The sequence below is a fragment of the Aureobasidium subglaciale genome, assembly GCF_000721755.1.
Source record: "Aureobasidium subglaciale EXF-2481 unplaced genomic scaffold scaffold_13, whole genome shotgun sequence".
NCBI lineage: Eukaryota > Fungi > Ascomycota > Dothideomycetes > Dothideales > Saccotheciaceae > Aureobasidium > Aureobasidium subglaciale.
Window position 1 is genome coordinate 353,554 of NW_013566982.1, and position 25,718 is coordinate 379,271.

Consider the following 25,718-nt stretch of genomic DNA (forward strand, 5'->3'; position numbering starts at 1 on the left):
GCCATACGGAGCGGCCTTGGCGGGTACAAGCGCGGACATCGGCCTTAGCAGCGCTTCTTCTCCGCGTTTGGCCATACATTTTTTTGAGCCTGGGAGACTTTCTCGACCTTGCCTCAGTACTCGACCATACACACATCTCACAATGCCTAAGGTCGGAAAGCCCATCTCGAAGCGCACTTCGACGCGCCTGCGCAACAGCATCCAGAAAAAGTCTGCCGAGAAGCAAAGAAAGCTTCGCAAGCAAGCAAAGAACGTTCGTCAACTTTTCCACCATCCGCCAAACCAAGACAAATACTGACGCCGGCTCCTCCTCCTGTAGAACCCAGAATGGAGATCCAAGATCAAGAAGGATCCCGGTATTCCCAACTTGTTCCCCTTCAAGCAAAAGGTCCTCGAGGAGATTGAAGAGTCAAAGAGAAGGAAAGAGGAGGAGAAGCAAAGAGCGCGTCTGATGGCGAAGGCTCGTCGCGAGGGCATTGATGTCAAGGATATCGACCAGGTTGCCGGTGACGACGAGGATCTTGATCTCAGCGACATGGACGACGACGCTATGGACGAGGACGCCGCAAACCCCATGGCTGCTCTGCTCGCCTCGGCCCGCGCTCGTGCACAGGACTTTGATGGCGAAGTTGACGAGGATGAGAACGACATGGACGAGGACATGTCCGAGGATGACATGGTGGCTGGCGAGGAACAGACTATGGATGCCCCTGGCGTGCGCAAGGACTCGTCTCGTCGCGCTTTCGACAAAGTCTTCAAGAATGTCATCGAGCAGGCCGACGTCGTCCTGTACGTGCTGGACGCTCGCGACCCCAACGGAACACGATCAAAGGAGGTCGAGAGACAGATCATGGCTTCAGAGGCTGGAGCCAACAAGCGTCTGATCCTCGTCCTCAACAAGATCGATCTCATCCCCCCTCAAGTCCTCAAGGACTGGCTCATCCACCTCCGTCGCTCCTTCCCTACCCTCCCTCTCCGTGCCGCAAACTCGGCTGCCAACGCTCGTACCTTCGACCACAAGGCCTTGACTGTCAAGGGTACCTCCGAGACGCTCTTCCGCGCCCTCAAGACCTACGCACACTCCTCCCAACTCAAGCGCGCCATCACTGTCGGTGTCATTGGCTACCCCAACGTTGGCAAGTCTTCCGTTATCAACGCCCTGACTTCTCAGCTCGGCAAGAAGGGCAACTGCCCTACTGGTGCTGAGGCCGGTGTCACAACCAGCTTGCGCGAGGTCAAGATCGACAGCAAGCTGAAGCTTCTCGACTCGCCCGGTATCGTCTTCCCCTCGTCTGTTGAGGGTGCAAAGGCGAGCCGCACGGAAGAGCAAGCCCGTCTGATCCTGCTCAACGCTGTACCGCCAAAGGAGATCGACGACCCCGTTCCTGCCGTTACTCTGCTACTCAAGCGTTTGAGTGGCAGTCCCGATGGCTTCCAGAAGATGCTGGATGTCTACGGCCTGCCGGCCCTAATGGTCGCCAACGGCGACCTTACCACAAACTTTCTCGTCCAGGTCGCTCGTAAGCGCGGTCGTCTTGGAAAGGGCGGTGTTCCCAACATTCACGCTGCTGCACAAACCGTCGTCACTGACTGGAGAGACGGTCGTATTCAAGGCTGGATGGACGCACCGACGCTACAACTCGCCAAGGAGGGCAAGAAGACTCCTGGCAACAGCGACAGCACCGGTCTTGTTGGTGACCAAAAGGAGATTGTCACCGAGTGGGCCAAGGAGTTTAAGCTCGAGGGTCTTTGGGGTGATGATGCTAACACTGATGATACGGCAATGGAGTCGTAAAACTATGGGAAAAGTGGTTTCTTCTGGTCTGGTCTCTAGTGCGTACGGAGTTCTTTCATGTTCCTTTTTATGTCGATTGCATACACTTAACGAGATACCCGGCCTTGAACTAAGAATGGCTTGTCAAGATATTGATGCTCGCTCCCCTGTCTCCGTGTGCTGCACGTCCTCCATTTCGTCCTGTCCGGTTCGTCAGCCTCCTAACAGAAGATGTGTCGATGTCAGTCTATCAGTTTTACCGTCTTGCTGCAGTCTCATTCAGGTAGGACTGCCCTTTTGATAAGTCAATCGGGTTCACACACGGTCAGGGTCGCCCCCTGGCTGAACACTCCATGACATGGTAAAAGACGTTCCCTATGCTCAGGTACTTGATGAACCAACACTAGAGAAATCCATATCTCGGTGATAACGCTTCCTATGCGATGTAGCATTGCTATTACGTCGCTCACTCTAGTGCCACTATCATCCTATATACCTCTATGCTCGGAAGAAGAGCCAATGCCGCTTGTTGACGATACAACCCTGGCTGAAACCTCATCTACGATGTTCGATTGATTATGAATTGAAGTTATTGAAACATCGATCTAGCCTAATCCGAAGGCATGATATATGATCGAGCACTACTACGTCTGCTCGAGATCCATAATTGAATGTCGTTGCCCTCAATATGCCCGTCACTGATTTGCGTAGGTCGGAGTTTCCTACTATGGACGTTCCGACGATAGGAAGGCAAGCGGTCTGAGTCACCCTTACTTTTGCTCCCAACTGAGAGTCACCTCACGCATGTATATATACATAAACACTCGCCTACAAGGAAACGAAGAGGAAGAATATCCCGCACCGACTGAAGACTGTTTCGACTGCGTTCCGAATTCAAAACCGCATGACCGCAAAAATGCCGCACCTTGACCAGCACAACTTTTCGGCGCCCATTGAGGTCCATTCTTTCGCAGCACTGGTTAGTGATATGATCACGCCTTGTATCAAGTCTCCATCCGAGAGAGGCCAATCGGGTGGATCAACAAGGCTTGACCAGCCAACGAATCTTGACTGACATGACCTTCGCAACTCACAGCTCTTTGATATGGATGGTACGATCATCGACAGCACCAATGCAATCATCAAACACTGGCACCAAATCGGCAAGGACATCGGCGTGGATCCAGAAGTGATTCTCGCTACCTCTCACGGAAGGCGCTCAATCGACGTGCTCGAGATCTTGGAGCCTAAGCTCGCTAACTGGGAGTGTACGTAAACCTCCTTCCCTTTGTCCCTACACTTGCCACTTCCGGAGTCACCGATTGGTACAGTATCTTTTCATCATTGCCTACTCTTGGCTCCTTAACGCGAGAAACACGGGCTTGAGGCGATCCTCTAAGTGCTCACTCTCAAGCGACCGCCACGAGTGGCCATGGTGAGCCAACCACCTGTCCAGCACGATACAGACATGCTATCACAGGGTGTGTACCTGAAAGGGCCTAGAGAAGCTGCCCAGCGATGATGATCGACTTCTCCACTCGAGCGTTATACATGTCTCTCGATGCCCTTCAAAAGTCCCACCCACATTGCAACACTCAGCTTTGCCCGCAACGTCTTTTTGTCTCAGGATTCAAGGCGGAAGGAAAGGCGGAAAAACGAAGCAGAAACACTTCCAATCATCGCGTCAATCACGTCGGGAAGATGTACAGTCACGCCATGCACTCTACTCTGCACACCATCTGGCGATGACTTCCTCATCCCCCACCACACCATGTCTCGCAAGCAGAAAAGACCCATCAGCTAACATGACTCTTGCCCTTTGCTTAGACGTCTGCGCGGCAGAAGGTGCCATACCCAAGAAATGGGGTCACGACGCCGTCGAAATACCAGGCAGTCGATCAATCCTGGAATCCCTCGAGCAAGTCTCCGCACCCTGGGCCATCGTGACATCGGGCACACAACCTCTGGTCACGGGTTGGCTGGAAGTTATGGGTCTAGCACATCCCAAGCACCTCGTCAGCGCCGAGCAAGTCGCAAAGGGCAAGCCAGACCCGGCCTGCTACAAGCTAGGCGCCGAAAGACTAGGCATCAAGGGCGACGATGTTCTAGTACTCGAAGACGCTCCTGCTGGTGTGCGTGCTGGAATAGCGGCAGGTTACAAGGTCGTCGCATTGGCAACCACGCATACCGTGCAGCAACTGCAGGAAGCCGGAGCTACTTGGATCGTGCGTGACATGCGCAGCGTGACGATGAAAAACTTGGACAAGAAGACTGGCAAGGTCGAAGTATCAATCAAGGATGCACTGGTCCAGTAGATAACGGAGACACTGATTGTTGCTACTTTGCTTTGAAAAGGGCGTTTGCACAGGCGCGGCATAGATAGATTGGGGTAGAAGATGCGAAACACAAGAGTTAGATAAAAGGCAAGCGAAATAAGCGTCATGTCCTTCCATCCCTTTTTCATGCATTATTCCCTTTGGTATCTTAGTTGCTATGGCAAGAGTTTGATGAAGGGGTAAAAAGTGTTGTTTGGTTTGCTGTATATGCCGACGCAGCCAAACCGTTTGTAGGGAGCGGGGGGCAACAATCAAAAATTCGCACGCAGCAGCTGCAATCTCAACATTTGACCGTTGCAACTTCCCACACATAAGAGAAAGACCCTTGTGAATCGAGAAGCAAATCTCTCCGAATCATCCGCGATTGTTCCCGTGGTTTTTTTTTTAGTGACCTAGACGTCCAGGCGCGTCATCATTTCTTCTGCCGTGTGGATGTTCTTTCGAGTAATAATGCCGAAAGACATCGTTACATGTCCGGCTTAATTCTCAGAAGACTAGATATCAACGTCTGAGAAACCGTGTTGCTCAAAGTCTTTTGCCTGTGACGTAAAGTGATCATCTTCCATGACGACAACCGCGTTTCTGATCGACTCAGTTGCAAACCTCTGAGTAAGTCATGTGAGAAGGTCGTCTCTTGAGAATACGAAGGAGTGACGTTTGTCTTGAGTTGTCGTGAGATTGCTCCCGGGTGGTATCAGGCAATGTCGATCGAGAGGAGCGACAAGCTACTTCTGACAGGCCGTCTCTTGACACGCCGAGACGGAAGATTTTGTTGTGGTCGCGGACCTTGTTCATTCCCGTGATATCGAGGCCCAGATCCCAAAGATCCGTATATTGATCATGGGCATGATCGAGACATCGGGCAAGATATATTATGCTTACCGTGCTGATGGGTGATGGGTGATGGATCTGAACTTTTCTCGCTTGAGGCCATGGTATCGCAATCTATACGCTCAAGACATCTAGCCAGCGAACTCGTTTATGCCAGGTGCTGTAAGTTGCAGTGTAGGTAGAGTGATTTCCTCAGCTACGACTTGCATCTGTAGAATGGAGTCAAGGGATCGATGAGAGTGCATCTGCCACACTCCCGACGATTAAAATCGACCTAGGAGTATGGGTTCGACTCGATATCTCCATTGGCCACAACGCATGATAGTCATGACTCTTGGGCGACAATCATGCGACGTTATCTCGCCTTTTCTTTGCTTGCTGCACATGTGCGTGCCTCTGCTTCTTTGCTCTTGCTGCAAGATCTCTTTGGGAGGCGGTGAGATGTGCTTTCACCTTTAGCGAGGCGAGAAGTAGCCTTTGCAGCGTGCATATGACAGGCCCGCATGAAGACACGTATAGCAAGAATTTCTCTATTGCATGTACAGTATATCTTTGCGAATCCAGAACACCTTGTCAAAGGGGCGATCTTTCATGTTGCCAGCCGATGCAGAGTAAAGGAAGGATGGTGAGAAAATCCTGAATGTGTGCAGGTACCTGAATCAGTCGTACTCGGACCACTTACGATGAATGCAAGGCAAGGTTGCTACATGTACAGGAGTCTTTTTCGAGGTCTCTTTTTTATTCTTGTCAGCTCGTGTGTGGTGCCAGGTGGACCACAGACCCACGAAGGCGGGACAGGAACAGGCAAGGAGCCTACGAGTCTTTTGTGGTTGCAGGTACCCGGGTTCAAAAGGGAGACGCAGCAGCTATTTGCGGAAATGGGAAAAAAGGCAAGGGTCACCTTACACTCGCTTCTGTGCCTTCTTCATGCTCCGTGGCGTGTGCGCATGCAGGCCAAGGAAGTGACTCTCGGAATGTCGGAGCAGCGTGTTACGAGAATAATTCGACTCGCGTGTCTTTCGAATGGATGGTGACACTGCAGCACATGGGCCCAAGGGCAGCTACCTGGGATCATCTCACATGCAGTCGCAACACGAGCTGGGTCCGAGCTGTAGACAGCAGGAATTGACAGATAGGCCAACCCATGGCGGGACTTACCTTACCCGCGGCTGCGGTCACCATAGGATGGCGACAGCGCAAGAATCTGACTGCGAGGTCTCGCACGCCGGGCAGACACTCCGAAAGTAATCTCGTCCACACTCGCGCGCTTCGCGATCGCAAAAAAGAGCCTCAAATGGATTAGAACAAGAGATAGACGATTCATGGCCGAGTTTTAGATGAGTGGAGTATGTGAGCACATAGCGGCGTGGTAAAATCCGAAAGGTAAGAGGTGCGTGGGAAAGGAAAAAAAGACCAATGTGTGCTGACAGATTGCGCCAGCGAATCGGCGAAAGTCTTGTGTTTCAGAGGTCAACAGCCGCCGCACTTTTTGACCTCGAACTATGGCACTTGTAGATAACATAGACGAGAAAAGATCGCGCGGCGGTCGCAGTGGTGATTGTGGGACGTTGAGACCAATCTCCAACGCTGGTGGTAATACTCTTCTGCAAGAAAAATACTTCTCGCTCCGACGTTTGTCAGAGTCTGGTGAGTTTTGTAATCACCGTGGTCGCCCTGTGAAAGAAGCCTCATCGTTACAGCATTCAAGATTGTTGCCAGGAGTCAGGACTGCTCACATCCGATCAGCCCATAGGGCATAGAGTAAGCCCGCCGGGCGGGCCTTGAGTTACCAATCGCAATCAAGTGAGGCGCAAGTTGTGGGGGCTGTTTGGTGTCATTGTCTACTCATCCATCTCCGTCATCACGCACGACTCTGACCTCTCCCGATACTGCACGTGTCAGGATGTCGCTTCTATCAGACAGCTGGAATGGCTAAATTAGCTCTCTCTTGCACTGCAAAGGGGCAAGGTCTCGCTGCCATATTTGTCGCGCAGGAACATGCAGCAGGCGGCTACGAGCACGAACCGCTGCTCCGTGATTACCTTTTCTCCTTGGTTACATACTCGAGTACACACCGCAACGTTTGGTCGCTCCACAGCCACCGCCAATCTGTCGTGATGATATTTTAAAGTTGTCAGCAAATGGGTTAATTGTGTTGCACGCTTGATGACTACAAGCTAGGTATAGCAACTTGGACTGCATTCGTGCTTTCATGAAGCGCATCGCTGCATCAGGTGGGGGTTGCCTCGCAGTGTCGGCGATTTGCCCGCTTAGAGTTGAAGATTTACTTCTCAACCATAGCGCCGAGGAGGAAGCACCAAGGATGCGGGGACATGGGACGGATGCTGAGCCTTGGATGGATGCGCCGTGGCTAGTTCGGCATGATTCAACATGATGATTCTGAGATCAAAGTAAGAGCGATTTAAGAAGCTTCTTCCAGCAACTGCACATTCGGGCAGAATAGATTGCGCCATTTGCCAGATTCTGCCCTGCAATGATTTCAGAGGAGAGACGGGAAGCCGGAGTTGAATCAGCGATTGGACAGATAGATGATAAGCACCTATTTGGGTCGATCAGCCGCTTTTGGCTGGACCCTCCTGGTGCAGCGAGAATGGCTTGCGGATTGGCGAGTCTTCAGCGCGCCTGAGACCTGACCGTATTGCTTCCGTCAAGCGAGACGAGGAATGGCGGAGTCGTCGCAAGCAGTCTTGCATTCTCGCCTGCACGAGTCGTGCATAAGCATGAGTGCAATCTCCTGTCATAGCGCCTGGCAGCGCGCGCAAACCTCATGGCAAGTCTGACCCCACAGCCAACGGCGGGGTGATGCGTCGGAGACGAAGCAGGAACAGGAAAGGGCTGGCAGCTAGCAGCGGCCGCTAAGCGACACTTTCGAGGCGCCGGCGCTCAGCTTAGCGTCGCCCGTCTCCGAAACAATGCGAGTGGATCCTTTTTGGCTGCTCTGCTTCAGCAGGGCGTGGCGCAAACTGATGATGAGCACTTGGTCGATTTGAGTGGGCGCGTGGCTCAACGACCCCTCTTGCACGGTGCCTGCCAGGCAACTCGGCCGGTGGGACCTGACAGCACTTATCACGATACCGCAGTAACAATCGCGGATGGCACAGAGATGAGCGAGGCGGAGAATAAACACAATCCATGGTCGCTCATGCATGGTCTGCCGAGGGAGCGGGACGAAAACATGATTCCAGAAGCAGGGACCAGGATGGAGGGTGGTCAAGTTGGGGCTTTATTTTTAGGCGGCGGTGTGGTGATTGCTGGATGGTGGTGAGGCTCTTCCCGCGGCAAGCGTCGCAGGACAGGAAGAAGTAAAAAAGAGTCTCACACGAGGTGCAAGGACGATGACAGCGGCGGCGTGCGATGGCAGAGCGGTCCAATGGCAGTTTGACCAAGGCAGACTCACGGTGGGCAGAGATGGACAGACAAGTTGCAGGCAAGGAAGGTTTGGCACGATTCCGTCACGAGCGAGCGTTGAGGTTTGTGATGCTTGGGCTTGTCAGTTGGGCATGGGCATGGGAGGCTTGTGCTTGGGCGGCGGCGCCTGGGATGCAGGCGTGTGGACACTGGACAGGATTTCGCAGGAGTTTGGCCAGACAGGCAACGGCGCATGTGTTGATTCGGTTTGTGAGACGGGGGCGCTCAGACGTGCACATCTTGCCTGCTCGACTGGTGAGTGGTGCGCGCATCGTAGCGATCTTCAAGCTCCCGCTCGGTGTCTGCGAGCCGGACCCGCGATCTCTGTGCTTGCGCTGTGCAGCCGCTCCCAAGCTTTGCACCTTCCGAGTCGTGATGCGCCCTAATCTCCTCGACTGTCGCTACCCTTTTCTCTCTTCCTTCCAAAACCCAAACACTGGTTCCTGCCCCGACGTTCGTTTTCCCAACTCTTCGCTCAAACTCCTTCTGATCTGCGTCTTGTCTGATGCCACTCACTCGCTACAATTGATATCATCCTTACCATTGCCATCATCATACCATATCCACACTACACATCACCATCTTGAGCCGCCCTCCGCACTCTCTCAACCACCGGCCAACCCGCAAGCTTGTTGATCCTGACTACCTCCGTGCACATCTGAGACACACCCAGCCTCCAGGCCGCCTCTTACCAGCACTCCCGAGGGCTGCCGCCGAGGCCTTCTTTCTCTTAAACCTTGCACTGCAGCCAACTCCAGTCCACTCTGTTTAGTGCGACCTCTTGCTACACACACCTATACCATTTCCAACATGGAGTTCGCCGACTACCCGGGCCTCAATGCAGACCTGGCTGCAGACTTCCATGCGAGGCACTTCACCAGGAGGGATACACACATGTTTTCGGACCACCTGGGACAGATGCCACATTTTAACCCTGCCGCCCTGGCTGGCCTGGCCGTCGACGTCAAGCCGCGTTTGACAAAAGAGCAGCATGATGTGCTCGAGTCCGAGTTTAGGAAGCAAGCAAAGCCCAACACGAACACTAAGAAGCGCTTTGCAGAGATCCTCGGCGTATCATTAGACAAGGTCAACGTAAGTCGCCCCGAGCAATTTGATTGCTGAACGAGACGGCTAAGCAGTATACAGAATTGGTTCCAGAACCGCAGAGCAAAGTCCAAGCAAGACGCCAAAAAGGCTGCCGGTGCCTACAACATGCTCCAAGCGACACAGCAACAGGGTCAGCAACAACAGCAGAGCTTCGTCGGCATCAACCCAATGGGTGGCATCAACACCATGCCCGGCGACCAGCCCTTCTGCATGCCGAATCTGTACAACGGCATCCGCGACAACTCCATCATGGACGGCCCTATGTCCAGCGGCTTGGGCATCAGCCAAGCTGAAAGCAACTTCGCCTCGCTCGACCAAATCACATCACAGCCCATGCGCCACCAGGCTTCAACACAATCTTTGGCCTCGCAGCACTCGGTGCAGTCGGAGTCCTTTGCCGACAACAACAGACGTACCATGACTCAGGCTCAGTTTGACGCCTACGCACAGCCCTCGTTTGCCAACATGTCGACTGCCGATGTGAACTCTGCCATGAACTCGACAGCCAACGCTGACTTCAACTACGCCGAGTTCTGCGACTTCTCCTTCGATCAATCCGTGGACCCATTGACTTCCCCACCCATGCAATCTACAGAGAGCATGGATTCCTTCGCTCCTGATGTCATATCTGATTTCAAACCATCTGACCACCAGTTGCGCAACGCGTCTTCTAGCTCAGAGGGCTCGGCTCCTTCAGTGACCATTTCGCCAGCAGAGGACAAAGAAGACACATTTGATATGGACTTACAAGCTGCCGCCGACCAGTCTTCCCAACAGACTGTGACGTCTCCTCCATGGCAGCCTGGACAGTCGGTACCAGTTGAGATGGACAACCTTCGTAAAGAGTTCCAGGAAGCCGCCATGCGTCGCGACTTCTCGGTTCAGTCGATTCCTGATCCCAATGAGTATCTCGATCAAGCCATGGACTTCCCCGGTGACGACTACAACCGTCGCGAATCGTCAACCGTCCAGCTTGCTCGTTCGATGCAAAGCTTCACCATGGCGCCACAACGCTCTGCCATGCCCTCATCCAGCATCGCCACCCGTAGACAGCGCCCTCGCCCTGCTCCTTTGGGAACCACAAATATTCGTAGCACCTCTTACTGTGGCCCCTTGCCCACTTCTCCTGGCCCCGTTGGCGCCGCCCACTCTGCCGGAGGTCACACCTTGCGCCGTATTAAGTCATCGCAAGCCATGAATGGAATTGCTGGTGGTCGCATCCAGAAAAACCTTGGCTCTGCTCAGCGTTCGCCTTCCGGCTACACTACCTTCGCTGAGGCTAACAATGCCCGCTACGGTGGTCGTCGTGTATCGTCTTTCTCGCCTGCATACGCCAGTCTTGCTGCATCAAATGTCAGCCTTGCTCCGCCAACCCCAATGTCTCCTAGCAAGGCATCACGCTCGCTACGTCAAATGCAATCTCAGCCTATGCTCAGGCAGACAAGCTTACCCGAGGGTGAAGAAAACTACATCGTTTCCAGCATGAACTTCTCGCCGCCCACCACTCCTCTGTACGGTGGACAATTCATCCGTAGCAGGATGGGAAGTCTGGCTGTGCCCACTGAGAACACCCCTCCTCAATCCGCTCCTCCTACTCAGCAATGCTTCCCCAGCGGTGCTTTCAGTCCCCCTCACATGTCAACAATGCCCATGGTCCAATCGCAGGCAAACCCTCAAGGCTTCCTGGGCATGTTACCTAACGAGTATCCCCAAATGCACAATGTCATGTACCCCGCCCAGCAACAGCAAACCCAATACATGGACACCCAGATGTCCTACATCATGACAAGCACAGGCGAAGTTATCCAAGGATACCCAGTCATGCCTCCCTTTTCTCAGGGACACATGCAGCAAGTGACGCCACCCAACCAGCAACAGCCTTTTTTGCCATCCTCAAGTCATAGTCCAGGTGTTCTTGGCTCTTCGCAGGTTCCGAAGCAGCACGCAAACTCTGGAGCCGACTTTTTCGTTCACGAGTATTCACCCCCTCGCGATGTCAAAAACTCTTCTACCCCTCGTAAGGCACTTGAGAGTGGACCGAAGAATTACACATTTTCCAATCACGGACCGGAATATTTCGAGAAGAACACCAAGCACAAGGGCGGTTCCAGCCCTGCCTCGGACTCTTGCGACTCGGTCGTGGCATGAAACTCTTTTCCAACGACAGATATAATCTCTCCACCTGACGACAACACCATCTTTTATCTACCATGTTTTCTTTTCTATGTTCCAGTTCTTTTTTACGGCTTACAGCACTGGATATCCCGAAGCGAGGCGTTTGATGTCTGCTTTATTTGCTTGCGCATTATGGGAGGAAAAGCTGGGTTTGAGCTTCAATGTTCCCTGTTCTTTCTGCTCTATTTTCATGATGGTCACTCTTGCACCTCTTACGTTCAGAACTTTCTTTAATCACCTAATTTCTATTGCGACAGACTTCTCTTCAGCACGGCGATGTATCATACGGGAATACCCATTACGGAAGGGATTGCGGGACCGCAGCAGGGCGGACAGGAAAGAGGAAGAGAATGGGACATCTAGATGCCAGCAATTACTCTCCCCGAATCAAGATTTGGTTTGCACGACTTTCTCTCTCACATCATGCTTTCTCTTGCACACACACATCTCTTCCAAATTCCTCTGATCTGGCGATCAATCGGATGAGCCTTGTCCAGACTAACGTGTCACGCATACAGCAGTTGGAATAGAGCGAAAAGCCGTTTGATATACGCTCTGGCTCTGCTCATCCTCTCCCGTCCACGGTGAATATTGGATACCGAACGCAAGAAGGTCCGGACATTCTGTTCATCCGACGACTTCGTCAAAAAGCTCTCTATATGGCTAACTCGACCCCATGACTGAACAGTGTGGCACATCTGTCCAACGCCTGCCAGGATGGAAGAGTAGCAACTCATGGCGAGAACGCCAACGCTCAGACCTGGAAACCTATGCATGTCATTCCAAAGACCAACTCCGTCGGCAAGACGGGCGTCCCCGTCCGTCATCAATGGCTTCGATCCCGAGAGCCAGGGCTGAAAAAGTAGAGATCAGGGCCAAAAAGTGGGGAGGGAAAGAAAGAACGAAGCTTGTTTCAGACCTGAATCTTGGTTCCGTTCGTGCAAGATAGTGGAAAGCTGCAAAGGTAGCAAAAGCGCTCCGAGATCTGTGACTGGGTAGGGCCGTCTTTGGTGGTGGAAGGGAGGAAGAGCTAGCGAGAGCAACGGCCCGCTCCCGTGTTGGATGGGCTTTCCATACCTGGACGACAGGCCGACGACGGATTGTGCGCATGGCGACTGCCACCGAGAAAAACGTTTATACCCGTTTATCGATATGGCGCTTTTGGTAAGTCCTTGGGGATTCGTCGATCTTTTTGCCCTCTTGTGCCCTCGACTCTCTCGTTTCTCTCGAGAAGGGTTGCTCGATTGTTGGTGACTGTTGCGTTCGAGACTGAGTCCACGGTTACAATACGGCCTTATCAGTGCAACGGACAGTCATGCCATCAAAGGAGGTCCCGCTCGAGATCCACTTGAGGAATCAGCAAGGGCTTCGTAAGAGGCTCAGCTGACATGATAGCACGGCAGGATTGGCCACCGATAATTCAGCGATCGACCATGACGAACTATTTTTTGCTTTATGGGACCTGCAGGATCGTGGACGGAGGCGTGGACCTAGCTTCGGGGCACGGCGGTTTTCTCGCTGCCACACCTTGACTGCCTTGACTGCCTTGATTCTTTGCTCTCTCTATTACGCCCTATGACCTGCATGGCGAAAAGCCGCAACAAAAAAAGCGGAAAAAGGTTCGCAGCACTAGCTTCCACAACTCTCGAGGCCTTCGCACCCCAGATTCTTCGACTAGAGTGGTGGAGTGTGCTGAAACGGATGCAGGTACCCAGATACGCCTCGCCGTCGGCCGTTGGGTCCCGTACCTGTTGATGACTTGCACCGTCCCTTCTTCTCACATGAATTTGATGACTGCTTGACATGGGCCATCTGACCTGTTTCTCGAGCTCTCCACTTCCCGAGTCCGCGGATAAGTACGATTGTCATGGTCAAGAGTGATAAAGGCAATCCCTACCGGGGCTCGTAAGGATTCTCCGCTAACCAGTGCAATGTCTTGCATTTTCGATAGAACAGTTGTGAAGCTGTCTTGGCTTGGCGAGGCATCGATGTTCGCTTGTGGCGTATCAAAGTCGATATGTCATGACACATGGTCGGTAAACTCAAAGAGCGGACATGCTGTACGAGAGCGCTGCTGGTGGCTTCCCTGGAGGTTTTCCTGGTGCCTTTAGACTCGTGCGATAAGCATAACCCGGCGTCCGTTGTGCCTGACGTTTTGGCTATAGGATGTTGGCCGAAGTATGAAATCCACGTGCTCTGGACGGCACGAGATACTGAGGCCTCTGGACTTCTCGCTTGTCAGTCTATTGCACATCTTGATTTCCTAGGCCAAGGCTTGCAGACTACCGAGTGGCTGTCGCTGTATCGCTTCGCTTGAACATCCTTCTCTTGATTTGATATGCCTCCTCAGGATGAACATTCTCTCAACCGATTGCCAGTGTGGTTCTTGTTAGGTCTTTGAATCCTGACCATAAATAACGAGTCTGGACACAATACCTGTCTCGGATATCGATGAGGCTCTCTGAACGGAAGTTGAGTCGTCTCAGTCAAGAAAGCGTTGCGAAGCTGTCTCGGTCACTGTGAAAAAAAATTCATATGCATGAAACACCTTACGACTTCACGCTGAACTGCTGTTGAGTTAGTTGACTCGGCTCCTGAAGACTCGCGTGGTGTTATCCATCTACCAATATTCTGACGTTAGCCTCCCGTACGGATTATGGATACCCTGGCAGTTACTGCATCTGGCGGTCGCTATGAGACTGAGAGTGAGACTTTAACAAGCCTTTGCCGGACTGAAAGTCCGCTTTGTCATGCATATAGCCATGGACAACCAAGTAGATGACTGGTCTAGATCACAGATTCTCCAGGAACGACGAGACAGTCTCAGTCATGTATACCATGATGGAAACTTTTGACAGAGGTTCCTAAATCGACGTTGATTGCTCGGACTGAAGCCAGAATCGTAACAGAACCACGAGGTTTTGAGAGTATAGGAGCCGGGCTCGTAGACTGTGCAAGTTGAGGCGAGTCTATGCTTGGGGTATAGCGTAGCAGACTCACCCAGCAAGGTGATGGTGATTCTGCTCTGTACAGTAGAATCAAGTCAGCCCGAGGTTGGCGACAGTGCTGCTTCGATTCTTCTCTGCACATCGTGAGCGATGGCCACAACACCGCTATGTCCTGCTGTAGATAAGATCGATTGGGAGGAGGAGGTATGGCGGTTGTGTGTTGATGATGCCTTTGACACTCGAGAGTGGTTCCGAGAATCTTTTCAAAGCAAGATCGCTGGATGCGTCTACGTTGCGACCTCGTTCGTGCCTGCCGTCAGTGGTCATTTACCGCTATGTCGTTCGGGTGGAAAGTGCAACGCTGTATCGCCAGAGGCCAGCTGCCTCTTAGTGACGTTCAGATCCATAAGGGTGGTTGTACCGTAGTTGCCGCGAAGTCATCAAAACCAGATTTGTTAACCCATTCATGAGGACGCGTGCCTCATTACCATATCTATTACGACGATCTTGTATCCTGTATTGATACTCGCCTACAGCGGCATACTGACCTGACGAGTATGTCCCTCAGTCACCAAGGACTCGATGAAAGATGCTGAGTTTACCAGTAAAACCGACATCCTGCTCGTAACCATCGTCACTTCGCCCACATCTTCAATCATCATGCTGTTCTCAAGTCCGCCCATTGAGCTAAACGCTGTGCCCGATATTTGCAACGGCTCTCCATCCACCATGCTTGCGCAACGAGCCATCACACTGCAAGAAGACATCGACAACATCACCGAGCAGTTCTATGTATTGGTAGAAGAAATCGACACGGCCGAGAGAAATCTTAACGATATAGCCAGCCAGATCCGAACCGCAGCCAAGGAGTTGAAAAGACACAGAAGCAGTCCTGAAGCATCATCTGAATCAGAAGCATCGTTGCTCGAGGCATAGAATGCAAGTATCGATTCGCTCATAGCATGGCTGGAAGCCATAAAAGACACAATTGTGAGGTTCAAGGCTCTGTTGAAACACACGGAAGACTTGGCGGGAGTGCTGGCCCAGGAAGCTACCAACCATGACGCAGAACGGGATGGGAGAAGGACTTTGCCTGATCGGAGGGTCGAGTACAAAGTCGGGTTACTGCTTTTCTGTTCAATACTTTCGACTGTGGCAATGCCGATCTATGTACTGATTGGTAAATTAGATTGGCTTCATGCTGAGCTTCCAGAATCGACATATTGGAGATGTAGGGCTTCAGACTTCGCTCGATGGAGGTTCGTACACGTCACTGGAGATCAAATCAGGATCATCTTAAGAGCCGGAGCCACAGTGACATCGAGGATCACCGGGCTGTTCTGGTGATACGGGTGGTCCGACAACGACTTCGATTGCAGATTGTCAGGGGAGCCGTGGATAACCTTTGGTGTCTCAACATCTCTTTCTGTAGCATGCTCAGACAAGTGGTATGGAGCATTCATTGCTTACCTGATCTTTAAGCTACACACCCTCAGAACATGTCTATCGACCGACCTCGTCGCGTCTCTCTAGTTCAAATGAATTGTCGCCACATGATCCTTTGTCTTCATGCACAATCAGGCTCAATCTTGATTTCTCTTGACACATGCCTGAATGTAGATGGTCAGATACATGTGTTTGCCCGCAGGCGGCGCAGATCCACGGGCGTAATAGCCATGATCAGAGAGGTAATGGGGAAAGGTTGATTGGAGAAGATGAAGGCTGTTGTCTTTTCATGACCGTGAGCAATTCAAGGCCAGGCAGGGTCATCGAGGCGTCTGAAGAGAGCGACGTATTTGTTGCCGTTGTTCCTCGTCACCTTCTTGCCTTCCTCTGTCTCTTGGCGCATAACAGCCACACACTCGTCAGCCTCTTGCTCGGCCTCTGATACACGCTCGAAAGACGGGTGTGCATCCAAGTGCTCGATCATCCAGTTGTGAAGGTCCTCGACATCGGTAATTGTGTAGATGATACCGCCTGGCCGTAACACGTATGCGTATTCTCTGTTGCTCCTGATTAGCTTGTTGCTTTGAAACACAGTCTCAGTCGCGGATTGAGCACTCACGAGTTGAGCGTCGTGCTGACGATCCTAGCCTTGTGTTTGCGGGCCTTGAAATGAGGATCCGGGAAGCACAGGAAGATCTTGTTGAGTTGTGATCGGTTGAAGAAGTTGGGGAGGAACTTCATGGTGTTTGCGCGCAAGCAGGCAACATTCTGGAAAGCCTGCGTCTCGCTATGTTGTGAACGCAATGCCTTGGCTTTGGTCTGGACATATTCTGTGACTGCGGATCGGATCTCCATGCCTATGTTGCGTCTCATTAGCTCATGTCACCCCCCAAAAGAAAAGCAGCAGTTGCTCCGCCGTACCTAGTAACAGTGTATCTGGCATGATAGGAGCCAGTGCGAACAGCAAGCCTCCAAAACCGCACCCAATGTCTGCCACTTCGACCTGTTTTGAGATCTTGCCCACGCTCTTTGTTCCAGCAGATAATGCATCTTGGTTCTCCTTCTCTTCCTGCACTGCATATGCCGGGTATAGCTCTGCCCAGTCGAAAGCAGCAGGTGATTCGGGATAGGTCAGATTGTGATCGGAAAATGGGTTCGCGTGGGCTCTCTGGCGGAAGAATTTCTTCTGCGGCAGTTTTCCTTCTTCTACTTCGGCGCGCTTCTGGCGTTTGGTTGGTGGTCCGACCATTTCTGTATTGTGTTTATGTTGTTCGGCTAGATGTCGAGGTAGGATGGATGCTTGTCAAGAAAAAGAAGCTTGAAGCATCGCATCGAGTCTCCAAAGAAAGTCGATGCGGGGAGATCTTCTCGTACACTGCCAAGACTTGATGTACCATTGGCTAAACTCACAGGACTCGTTTTGCTCTCTATCTTGGGAGTCACCATATAGAAAGGCATGTGGTTGTGGTATGAGGGCTTTGGTTCGTGTGAACGAATGTATAGGATTAATACCTCCTTCAATCCAAAGTGTTTGAAGTGACCAGAAATCCTCTGTCTCTGCAGACAGCCGGAAGGGTATCATAAAAATACAGCAAACTCCAAATCAGAACGCCTAGACTCACCAAATCCCTACTTTGGTCCCTCGAACTCATAGACGGCTCCGTTGCGGCTCAGTACTGTGCCTAGCCCGCCGACGACTTCTACTTGGAAGGGCTCAAATGGCACCTTTTCTCCGTCTATGCTGATATATCCGGTCTTTTGACCCGCTCTCAACCTGGGGCTGATACGATATGCGCTGACTTTGCGATAATTGACAACATCCATGTCGAACGTTTTGTTCTTCTCAACCCCTGTTATCATCTCAATTGCTTTGTGACGAGGGATCGTGCCGTCAACGTCGACCATGTCCATGTGATTGTCCGAGGGTAGAGCGGCTGCAAAGAAAGGCGTGTCGCTGGACATGTACGCCATGTTCCCACAGTAAAAGTTGCCTAACGTAGGCATGGATGCCTTGTCCCAATCTGAAGGTATATCCTGAAGTACGGAGCCATAGCGAAGAGTGGGAAGTAAATCATCCTTGTCGCCATCCAGATCTTGGTGTGCTTCCCATTCTCTTTTACCGGATACTTCCTCACGTTGCTTTCGAACGTTTCTGTACTCAGACTTGATGGCTTCCTTGTCACTGATATCAACCTTGACGGCGAGCTCGGCAGGGTATACTGTCTTTCCCAATAGCCTGATCAAGATGCCTACTGTGAATCTTGCACTCCCCATCCATCTCATGTTTTCCGTTCCAAGGTCACAATCCGCGATAATGCCTACTGCCTGGCTCAGGAAACTCCAGTACATGTTCTCTCCTTGAGTGACGGCCATAAGATCCAATGGTGTGCGTACACCCTTCACAATAGCAAGAGCAGCGAAAGATGGCGAGTCGGTGCCGTTGAGATTAATAGACATGGCGTTGCCCGAGCCACAAGGGAGCTGAACAACAGCGATCTTTCGCAGAGCACGCCTTGGTTTCGCTTGCTGGGCGAGGCCGTTGAAGACCTCATGGGGTAGTCCGTCTCCGGAGGCGCATGCTATGACATCGTAGGCATCCACGTTGAGGTCGCGAGCAAGCTCGATAGCATGACCGGAGTGTGTTGTTTGTTGTGCTTCAATGTCACAGCCTGCAGCTCTAAAGAGGGCTTCAACTTCGCTGGTGTACAACCTTTGCGCCGCTCCTTGACCGCCAAAAGGGTTGATGAGGACCTTGATTCTCTTGTGCCTCTGCGAATTTCCATACGCGAGGTCAAGGAGTTTGTTCAGCCATGATTTGGCCGCAGTGATGGAAGATTTATCGATAAGCGTGTAAGATATGGTTGACGGGCGGCATGAGTTCTTCGAAGTTGGCAGAGCATGCTGAATAGTCAACTCGAGGCCGTCCAGAGAAGCGTCAAGAATATTGTAATAAGGAATGGAATGGGTTGTCTTTGACCCTACAAATTGAATTAGGCAAGCCGAATTTGGCAGACGGCGGGGTGGACCTACTGGTCGGCAGTAGTCCACAGCAGTTTGCGGCCTCTCTATGCACGAAGCGGTCGTCTGTCGAGTGTGAGCGAAAGCACAAAGGGTCCAGTCGAGGCATATCACGAACCCAAGATTATCGTCGCATCGGCTCCGAGGGTTAGCGACGCATCCTCGGACACAAACAGCGTCGCCTCGCCTTGAAGTGCCGATGGCGTTTCGTAGATGGACGGGTCAACGAATGGGTCGTCGACATGCGGCGCTCCTTCTGACATGGTGCACGCAGATTGGATACAAACAATGACAGCGAGAAGGGAGGGGGAATAAAGTTGTGTTTCTTCTGCCTCGGATCAGGGCCTCTCATATTTCCGTCAGGGCCGCGTATCGCTATCCTTGGCTCTCCTTTTGTCGCAACTTACGTACGAGCACTTCACATGCTGCGAGGTCTGTCGGTCCAACACTGAACTTCGGATCAAGGTAGTGTGCAAGTCACTCGAAGCACTGTATCTGTTTGCGAGGCTCGACATTAGCCTGACATCCTTTCCGTCGCCATAGTTAATGCCTCTCGAGTGACGTACCTTAATGTCCGCGGCTTGGGCTTATCTCCACGCTCTTAGAGCTTAGGGGTTCACCAAAAGTCTTTGGCTTCCAGCAATCACGAGTAACTCCCACGAGTTGACGGCTTTCAGGAAATGTCTTCCACTCGCTCCATATCACTACTCGGACTTGCCTTGGTGTTTTTGAGTGCTCTCAAGGTCTCCGCCCATGGTGGTCATGAGCAAGCCCCTGTAGCCGCCGACGCGGATTGGGCAACAAAACATATGGCTGGTAACACTGCTGCATCTCCTCTGCCACCTATGAGCCAATCGCTAACTTACTTTGTAGAGGAACATCACATCAATTCCTTTGATGCTGGCTCGTTCTTCAACCTCCATGACTACGACAGCAGCGGCACATGGACTCCCGATGACATTCGCAAAACCTACGGTCTGAAGGACGAGAGTACAAAGGACCTGCCAGACGAGAAAAAGGAGGAAGTCGTTCGTAGGATCCTAGAGCTGTTCGACAAGGATAAGAGCGGAGCCGTCTCATATGCCGAGTTCCTCATGGGTGACGCTCACGGCATTAAACTGCCCGACTTTGGCTATGGTCCTGGACACCATGGCGACGACGAATACGAGTACGAAATCCACCATTTCGAAAAGTTTCACGGTGACGATACAACAGAAGAGGACTTGACGCATCCTGAAGACATCGTGCACTTCCGCAAGCACGACATCATGGAACAAGAAGCTGAACGCCAGGCGAAGCTCGACCGTATGGAAATTGTTGAGGCAAATATCCCTCAGAAGTTTCGCCGTCACGGCCACTGAACGACTTGAACAATACAGCCTTCGCACGGTACAAGGCGGCCAATTGGGGTTCAGAAAGCGTGCAATCTATGTTGGTCTCTCCATACTTGGTTGGAAGGCATTCTGGAAGCTGGTGGACGAGCATCAAGATAATTCGAGAGCAATCCTGCTGGCTTGGACTGCAATCGGACTCTCGATCCTTGTTGTACTATGGCAATAATTAGACAGGAACCACACGAGTTCATTGGCCAAATTCGGTCCTTAACACATCACCTCCCCGTGTGCAATATACCGTCACACTTAGAGCTGCCTCAAAGCACGATACTTTCTCGACTTGCAGCGATGTCATCGAGATACCTCGTGTCATCAACTCCCTACGCTGAACATATCAATACACAATGTGACTGCGCCTTTCTACAGCTCGTCGTTGACCTAATTTGATTATTATGAAGAGAGGCCGTGATAGCATTTTGCACACGGGAAGGCGACATCTGACCCGAACTGTTCGGTGGTCTCACCTTGATGGAAACAGCAAAGTCTCTCCTCAGTTAAGCTACTTGGCGGGGTTGTCTCCAAGAATTTTGACCTGTTCGATTGCCGCCCGAGTCTCATTTGACCCACAAAGTCCTGCGTCATCTCTCCATCCTGTCTTTTCAGACATAAATCATTGAACGCCTGGCGCTTTGCTGTGAGGAATACTGCGGGATCGTAGACACCGTCGCTGCCATTCGTAGGTTTCAGTCGTCGCACGTTTTCGCGTGCGTATAGGGTAGTGAACGCTACCGATTCCTGGCCTGCTCGTTTCTCAATCGAGCAACCTGTATCTGCTGTCCTCTTGCGCATCTTCTTAGGAAGGTGCACTCGGCGTTGCCTGCATTTTTGCGATCTTCTCGACAGACGCTCTTTGCGTGCGAGTCTAGCTGCCACTGTCGCCTGACCACTCTACGTCTGTGAGGCTTTTCTCACGACGGCAGCACTTGCACTCCTGTTTAGGATCGCTGTCAAACAGATAGCTTTGCCACTTTCCTAGACTGACTGCAGTATTCTTTCGACACGGTCATATTCCCGGTTGTCAACCGCACTCGGCATACAATGGTGCGCGCAGGTTCACGAGCCCCCTCGGTGGGGCAGAGTTCCGTGTCAAAGATCCGCGACCGACGCAACAAGAAGTCCTACAAGGTCCAACTCGAATCCGTCGTGACTAGGAAGAAAAAGCTCAAACTTCTCGTCCGTCCATGTCGCTCCCTCGTCACACTCGATTGCTGAAACGTTTACACTCAGGACATTCAAGGCTCCGCACAACCCAAAGAAGGCTACACATTCCTTCCTGTTGGCTACGCCGATCTGGCCGAGCGTTGTAAAGAGAAATCAAGACAACTAGGCGTCGATGTGGCTGTTGTCTCCGTGCGTACCATCACCTTCGAGCTGGACTCCTCTTACAAAGCACTGCTTCCTACCTGTAGCTATCCATTCTGACCATCCACCCAGGCTGGCACAAGACGCTCGGGTCCCGCCGATCCCCTGAAGCTCACCCACCATGTACATCGTGTTGGCTATCATTTTCGCTCCGACATCTTCGATCAGGCCTGCAACTTCTTGGGCTACAGGGAAGTCAATGGCAAGTTGATCCGTGATACCGGTTTTGACACAACTTCTCGCTTCGAACGGACAGTTGCGCGCTTCGCCCCTCGCATCGATCTCAACGTCAACACTCGATCCTCCGAGCAAAGCACGAAAGTCAAAGAATACATCCGCGAGCTGTTTCCAAAGATTCCTGAAGCAGACCTCGAGGAAATCTACAAGCGCGCATGGGAGCAGGTTCGTCATTACAACCTTCTTCAAGTGAGCAAACTGATGAATTGAAATCAGGGTACTACAACTGTAGGTAATGCGTCTGATCTGTCACTTTCTAGGCAGGTCCAACTGGCCACGATTGCTCGCATCAGACACACCTATACCGACTACGACAAACTACTCAAGATAGTCTCTTGGAAGGAAGCTCGACAGATCGTAGAACCAATCTCCCTCACAAAGCTGATCGAATGGCGCGGAGAACATGACAACGACACCGAAGACTTCGAAGAAATTCTCAGAGAGACCATTGTTATCGACGATGACGATGAGCTGGAAGATGCTCACAGCGATACTGACAGTAACGTCGCTGCTTCTGGAGATGATGGTAGCGACACTAGCCTGGAAATCTTACAGCAGACGATAGCTCCCAAGGATCTCAACGTTGCAGTTGGCGAAAGAGCACGCAATGTCGTTGCCTCTGTTGGACGTGCAGCAGGTAGAGCGTTGCCTGCCGCCATCCAGACCCGCTGGCGCGATGCACGCATGCGGCACCAAGCCATCATGCCTCCCAGTCAAGGTGGTCAAATTTCTGTTCCTCTTGATCAACGAGGTAATGTTCCGCGCAAGGTCGTCTCAGCAGGAGTCGAGTATGTGAGGGTAAGTTTGTATCTTTCCTTCCTTATCATATCTTTGAATAGACCATATAACTTCGTGTCTAGATTTCGTCGAGCCCAGAGCCAGGAAAGGGACAACATCCGCACCGCAGCATGCCTGGTGCATGGCCAACTGTCGACGACGCACTAGTGTCTGAACAACGTCGCGGTCCACCAGTTCATGGTCACCATGCTAATCAAGGGCTCGGATCCTCAAGTGCACCACAGTACACTAGCGTGGATCGTACCTCGAACGATGTGCCTAGGTGGGACCGAATCGAGAGACGACCTATGTACCCAACCATAGGGACGCCATTTGTCGATCTGACATCACCTTCCACAGCAGCGAGAGGAGGGTATGGCGATAGAATCTCCTACGCAGGACCACCTGAATTCGGTTATCGTCCTCACGAGCCAGCCGCGCGTGTTGCCGTCACTCCGAGAGGTGTACCGCATCGCAACGTGTACAGGCCAGGTATGTTCAACGATGATGTGACCATTGCCGGAGCACAGGCTGGGCCCAAGGGTCGCCATCAGCTGTACAATTACGGTGAAACTCGTGATCGGGTTGAGGTGCTCAAGCCGGAGGATTATCCCATTCCTTCTCGCGAGATCCCTTACCCTGCTTTGGATCCTCATCACGAGAGAAGTGAAGTGAATGTGAGGGCTCCCCTGGGAATCAACGTGCAGACAAGACCTTTACAGCGTCAGCCTGAGTACGGTCAGCCGGCGTACCCTCAGATGAGGTCGCAGACAGTCGCAATGCAGGTGGTGCCTCGTCCGGTTCATGGAGCGCCAGCTGCTGTGCAGCCAATGCCGCCTCATGAGAGAGGCCCGTCTGTGGGTCAAGCAGCATCCTCTTTTGGCGCTCCTTCTCCTCAGAGGTACTTTACGGGAAGCAGTCATCAGCCTTACTACGTGCCAGACAGATGAGATTTGCTCTGGAAATGTTTGTCAACAAGACCAACAAGAAGAGCACGTAAAGAGCCTTCAGCGCCAAGGAGTCTTTGCCTGTATGCAGTCCTTCAAGATTTTGTCACAGCTTTACAACATACACGCCTAGAACAGAATGGACAGGTAGGTTAAGCACTTGACTTCTATGTCAAAGTCCATCGCTAACGGTGTTCAGTCACAAGTCTTTGTAAGAAGCACAAGAGGCGCTGAAGACAGTGGTAGTGTGTATACATCAGGGAGAGGAAAGATATCTGTATTAGGAGAGGAGAGACGTGTTGAGCAGTACCAAGGAGAAGAATTTGAGTCTGCACCAAGGACAGAGAAGCGGTGCTGGGCATGACAAAGGAGAAGGACCCCTGAGGAGGACATGACAGATGATTCAACGACATGGGAGAAGATTACGGTATCAGCATCAGCATCAGCATCAGCATCAGCGTTAGCGTCAGCGTCATCGTCAAGCATGAGCATGCATGGCGTAGAATTCGAATATGGACTCAATGAGAGAAGCATTGATTTTACTTGGTCATTGCTGTGTCTTGCTTTATCCAATCAAGAGCTCAGACACGATCGATGTCAGAATGTGCAAAACAACAATTCATAGCATTCTACTGTGCGTCAGAGGTATCAAAGTCACATACCCGAAACCCCCTCTGAGCCTGCCCCTGCCACCCAACGTTCGTTCCACCAGCCAAAAAGCCACGGCGCCTCTTTGCACCAACAAACCGGACCGAAAAACGCGAGAGTCCGGTTGGGGAATACTGTCAATACATGCAAGTGATGAAGGAAATCGACAAGGAGACTGCCATCTCGGAAGAACTCGCCTCTACCCTTATGGGAATCTACACATGCATCGGTAATTACGCGGAGAGATCTGTCTCGGGCTCATCCGGCGAGACTTTGACGACCGTGGCTGGTGAGGAAGGCTCAACACCGTAGACTTCGAGGTGCTCTTTTCTGTACCTCTCCAAGTCCTTGGCAGCCATGTCTTCGTATTTCTGAGAAGAAGTGTTAGTAACAAGCTACGATCGAAGTTAGGGTGCAGAAACCAACCTTCTTCTCGCTAGCAGAGAGAGCTTTGTACTCATTACCGATAGCATTGGCGCTTTGAGCAATACTCTGGCCGCTGAAATCGCCAGAGGCCAGACGTATACCGTGAAAAGTGAAGTATGCACCGCGTGGTCTCTTTACCAGACGCTGATCCTTGATGGGCGAGTACTTGTGGCTCGATTTAGCCAGCTGTCGACGCAACTTTTGACGGGCGACGTTGGCCGCGTTAATCTGGGCCGGGGTATGGTCGTTGAGCCATTCTTGATACTCGCGTAGAGACTTTGCGTTGTGCTCGGTGACCAGACGTTCGTAGTGCTCCTTTTGGCTCGAACTGATTCCCTTATATTCCTCAGATAGCTGCTTGATGACAGATACTGCGTTACCGCCGTTGGCTCTGGCAGCTGTATTCTCCTTGACAAAGATGATCCAAGTATTGATGCCTCTATAAGTGGGTGGGGAGAGGGCTTGAGCCTTCAGCAGCTTGATCTTCTCCTTCTGCTTGGCCTCCTTTGCCTTGGTTGAGATTTCTGCCTTCTCTTCCGGGCTCAGGAGCTTATAGGCAGCCTTGGCGGCAGCTTCCTTCTGAGCCTTCTTAGATAGTGGGACGGCGGCCTTCTTGGTGGGTTTCTTGGGCGCGACAGACTCTGTGCCTTCGGGGGTGGTGGCATATGACCTAGCAGCGAACAAGGACGAGGTGACGATGGGGGTTGCGATGCGCGCCTTGGAGGAGTGAGTAGCACGGGCGGCCAAGCGCAACGGAATCCGAAGCGCGAGCATTGTGAAGGTTGCGGGATGCGCGCGTCGGTACGGAAGATGGCGACAGAGTTGTTGAGCGTTGGTACAGATGTGAGAGCAGGCGTGGAATA

The 25,718-nt window shown here is 52.0% G+C and overlaps 9 protein-coding genes across 9 annotated transcripts; 6 read left to right on the forward strand and 3 right to left on the reverse strand.

Annotated features, from left to right (window-relative positions):
- Positions 1-142: 142 nt before the first annotated feature.
- AUEXF2481DRAFT_30375 (uncharacterized protein) lies at positions 143-1,795 on the forward strand (the record flags this gene model as incomplete). Its single annotated transcript, XM_013487373.1, has 2 exons — positions 143-253; positions 320-1,795. 2 exons carry the CDS (start codon positions 143-145, stop codon positions 1,793-1,795), a joined length of 1,587 nt encoding a protein of 528 aa, XP_013342827.1.
- An 895-nt stretch (positions 1,796-2,690) lies between these two features.
- Positions 2,691-4,089, forward strand: AUEXF2481DRAFT_5888 (uncharacterized protein; the record flags this gene model as incomplete). Its single annotated transcript, XM_013487319.1, has 3 exons — positions 2,691-2,753; positions 2,871-3,042; positions 3,602-4,089. The coding sequence occupies 3 exons, from the start codon at positions 2,691-2,693 to the stop codon at positions 4,087-4,089; spliced, it is 723 nt and encodes a 240-aa protein (XP_013342773.1).
- Positions 4,090-9,093: 5,004 nt separating this feature from the next.
- On the forward strand, positions 9,094-12,027 carry AUEXF2481DRAFT_273261 (uncharacterized protein). Its single transcript, XM_013487561.1, has 2 exons — positions 9,094-9,462; positions 9,517-12,027. The coding sequence occupies exons 1-2, from the start codon at positions 9,181-9,183 to the stop codon at positions 11,623-11,625; spliced, it is 2,391 nt and encodes a 796-aa protein (XP_013343015.1). The 5' UTR covers positions 9,094-9,180; the 3' UTR covers positions 11,626-12,027.
- Positions 12,028-16,350: 4,323 nt separating this feature from the next.
- On the reverse strand, positions 16,351-17,295 carry AUEXF2481DRAFT_5891 (uncharacterized protein; the record flags this gene model as incomplete). The annotated part of the gene is made up of 3 exons (XM_013487320.1): positions 16,351-16,603; positions 16,666-16,903; positions 16,968-17,295. 3 exons carry the CDS (start codon positions 17,293-17,295, stop codon positions 16,351-16,353), a joined length of 819 nt encoding a protein of 272 aa, XP_013342774.1.
- Positions 17,296-17,675: 380 nt separating this feature from the next.
- AUEXF2481DRAFT_30380 (uncharacterized protein) lies at positions 17,676-19,327 on the reverse strand (the record flags this gene model as incomplete). Its single annotated transcript, XM_013487374.1, has 3 exons — positions 17,676-19,024; positions 19,077-19,130; positions 19,183-19,327. 3 exons carry the CDS (start codon positions 19,325-19,327, stop codon positions 17,676-17,678), a joined length of 1,548 nt encoding a protein of 515 aa, XP_013342828.1.
- A 208-nt stretch (positions 19,328-19,535) lies between these two features.
- On the forward strand, positions 19,536-20,610 carry AUEXF2481DRAFT_272892 (uncharacterized protein). The gene has a single exon (XM_013487562.1). The coding sequence runs from the start codon at positions 19,745-19,747 to the stop codon at positions 20,423-20,425; it is 681 nt and encodes a 226-aa protein (XP_013343016.1). The 5' UTR covers positions 19,536-19,744; the 3' UTR covers positions 20,426-20,610.
- An 886-nt stretch (positions 20,611-21,496) lies between these two features.
- AUEXF2481DRAFT_30382 (uncharacterized protein) lies at positions 21,497-23,784 on the forward strand (the record flags this gene model as incomplete). Its single annotated transcript, XM_013487375.1, has 5 exons — positions 21,497-21,631; positions 21,686-21,808; positions 21,893-22,222; positions 22,274-22,855; positions 22,918-23,784. The coding sequence occupies 5 exons, from the start codon at positions 21,497-21,499 to the stop codon at positions 23,782-23,784; spliced, it is 2,037 nt and encodes a 678-aa protein (XP_013342829.1).
- Positions 23,785-24,065: 281 nt separating this feature from the next.
- On the forward strand, positions 24,066-24,738 carry AUEXF2481DRAFT_273056 (uncharacterized protein). The gene has a single exon (XM_013487563.1). It carries the CDS (start codon positions 24,294-24,296, stop codon positions 24,660-24,662), a length of 369 nt encoding a protein of 122 aa, XP_013343017.1. The 5' UTR covers positions 24,066-24,293; the 3' UTR covers positions 24,663-24,738.
- AUEXF2481DRAFT_30383 (uncharacterized protein) lies at positions 24,663-25,629 on the reverse strand (the record flags this gene model as incomplete). The annotated part of the gene is made up of 2 exons (XM_013487376.1): positions 24,663-24,800; positions 24,856-25,629. 2 exons carry the CDS (start codon positions 25,627-25,629, stop codon positions 24,663-24,665), a joined length of 912 nt encoding a protein of 303 aa, XP_013342830.1.
- Between the last annotated feature and the right edge of the window lie 89 nt (positions 25,630-25,718).

Excerpts from the sequence above, each read along its gene's own strand:
- AUEXF2481DRAFT_273261 (XM_013487561.1), top strand. The coding sequence starts at position 9,181 with ATGGAGTTCGCCGACTACCCGGGCCTCAATGCAGACCTGGCTGCAGAC. Across the intron at positions 9,463-9,516 it reads TATCATTAGACAAGGTCAAC|AATTGGTTCCAGAACCGCAG; the intron begins GTAAGTCGCCCC and ends AGCAGTATACAG.
- AUEXF2481DRAFT_272892 (XM_013487562.1), top strand. The coding sequence starts at position 19,745 with ATGTCTTCCACTCGCTCCATATCACTACTCGGACTTGCCTTGGTGTTT.
- AUEXF2481DRAFT_273056 (XM_013487563.1), top strand. The coding sequence starts at position 24,294 with ATGGACTCAATGAGAGAAGCATTGATTTTACTTGGTCATTGCTGTGTC.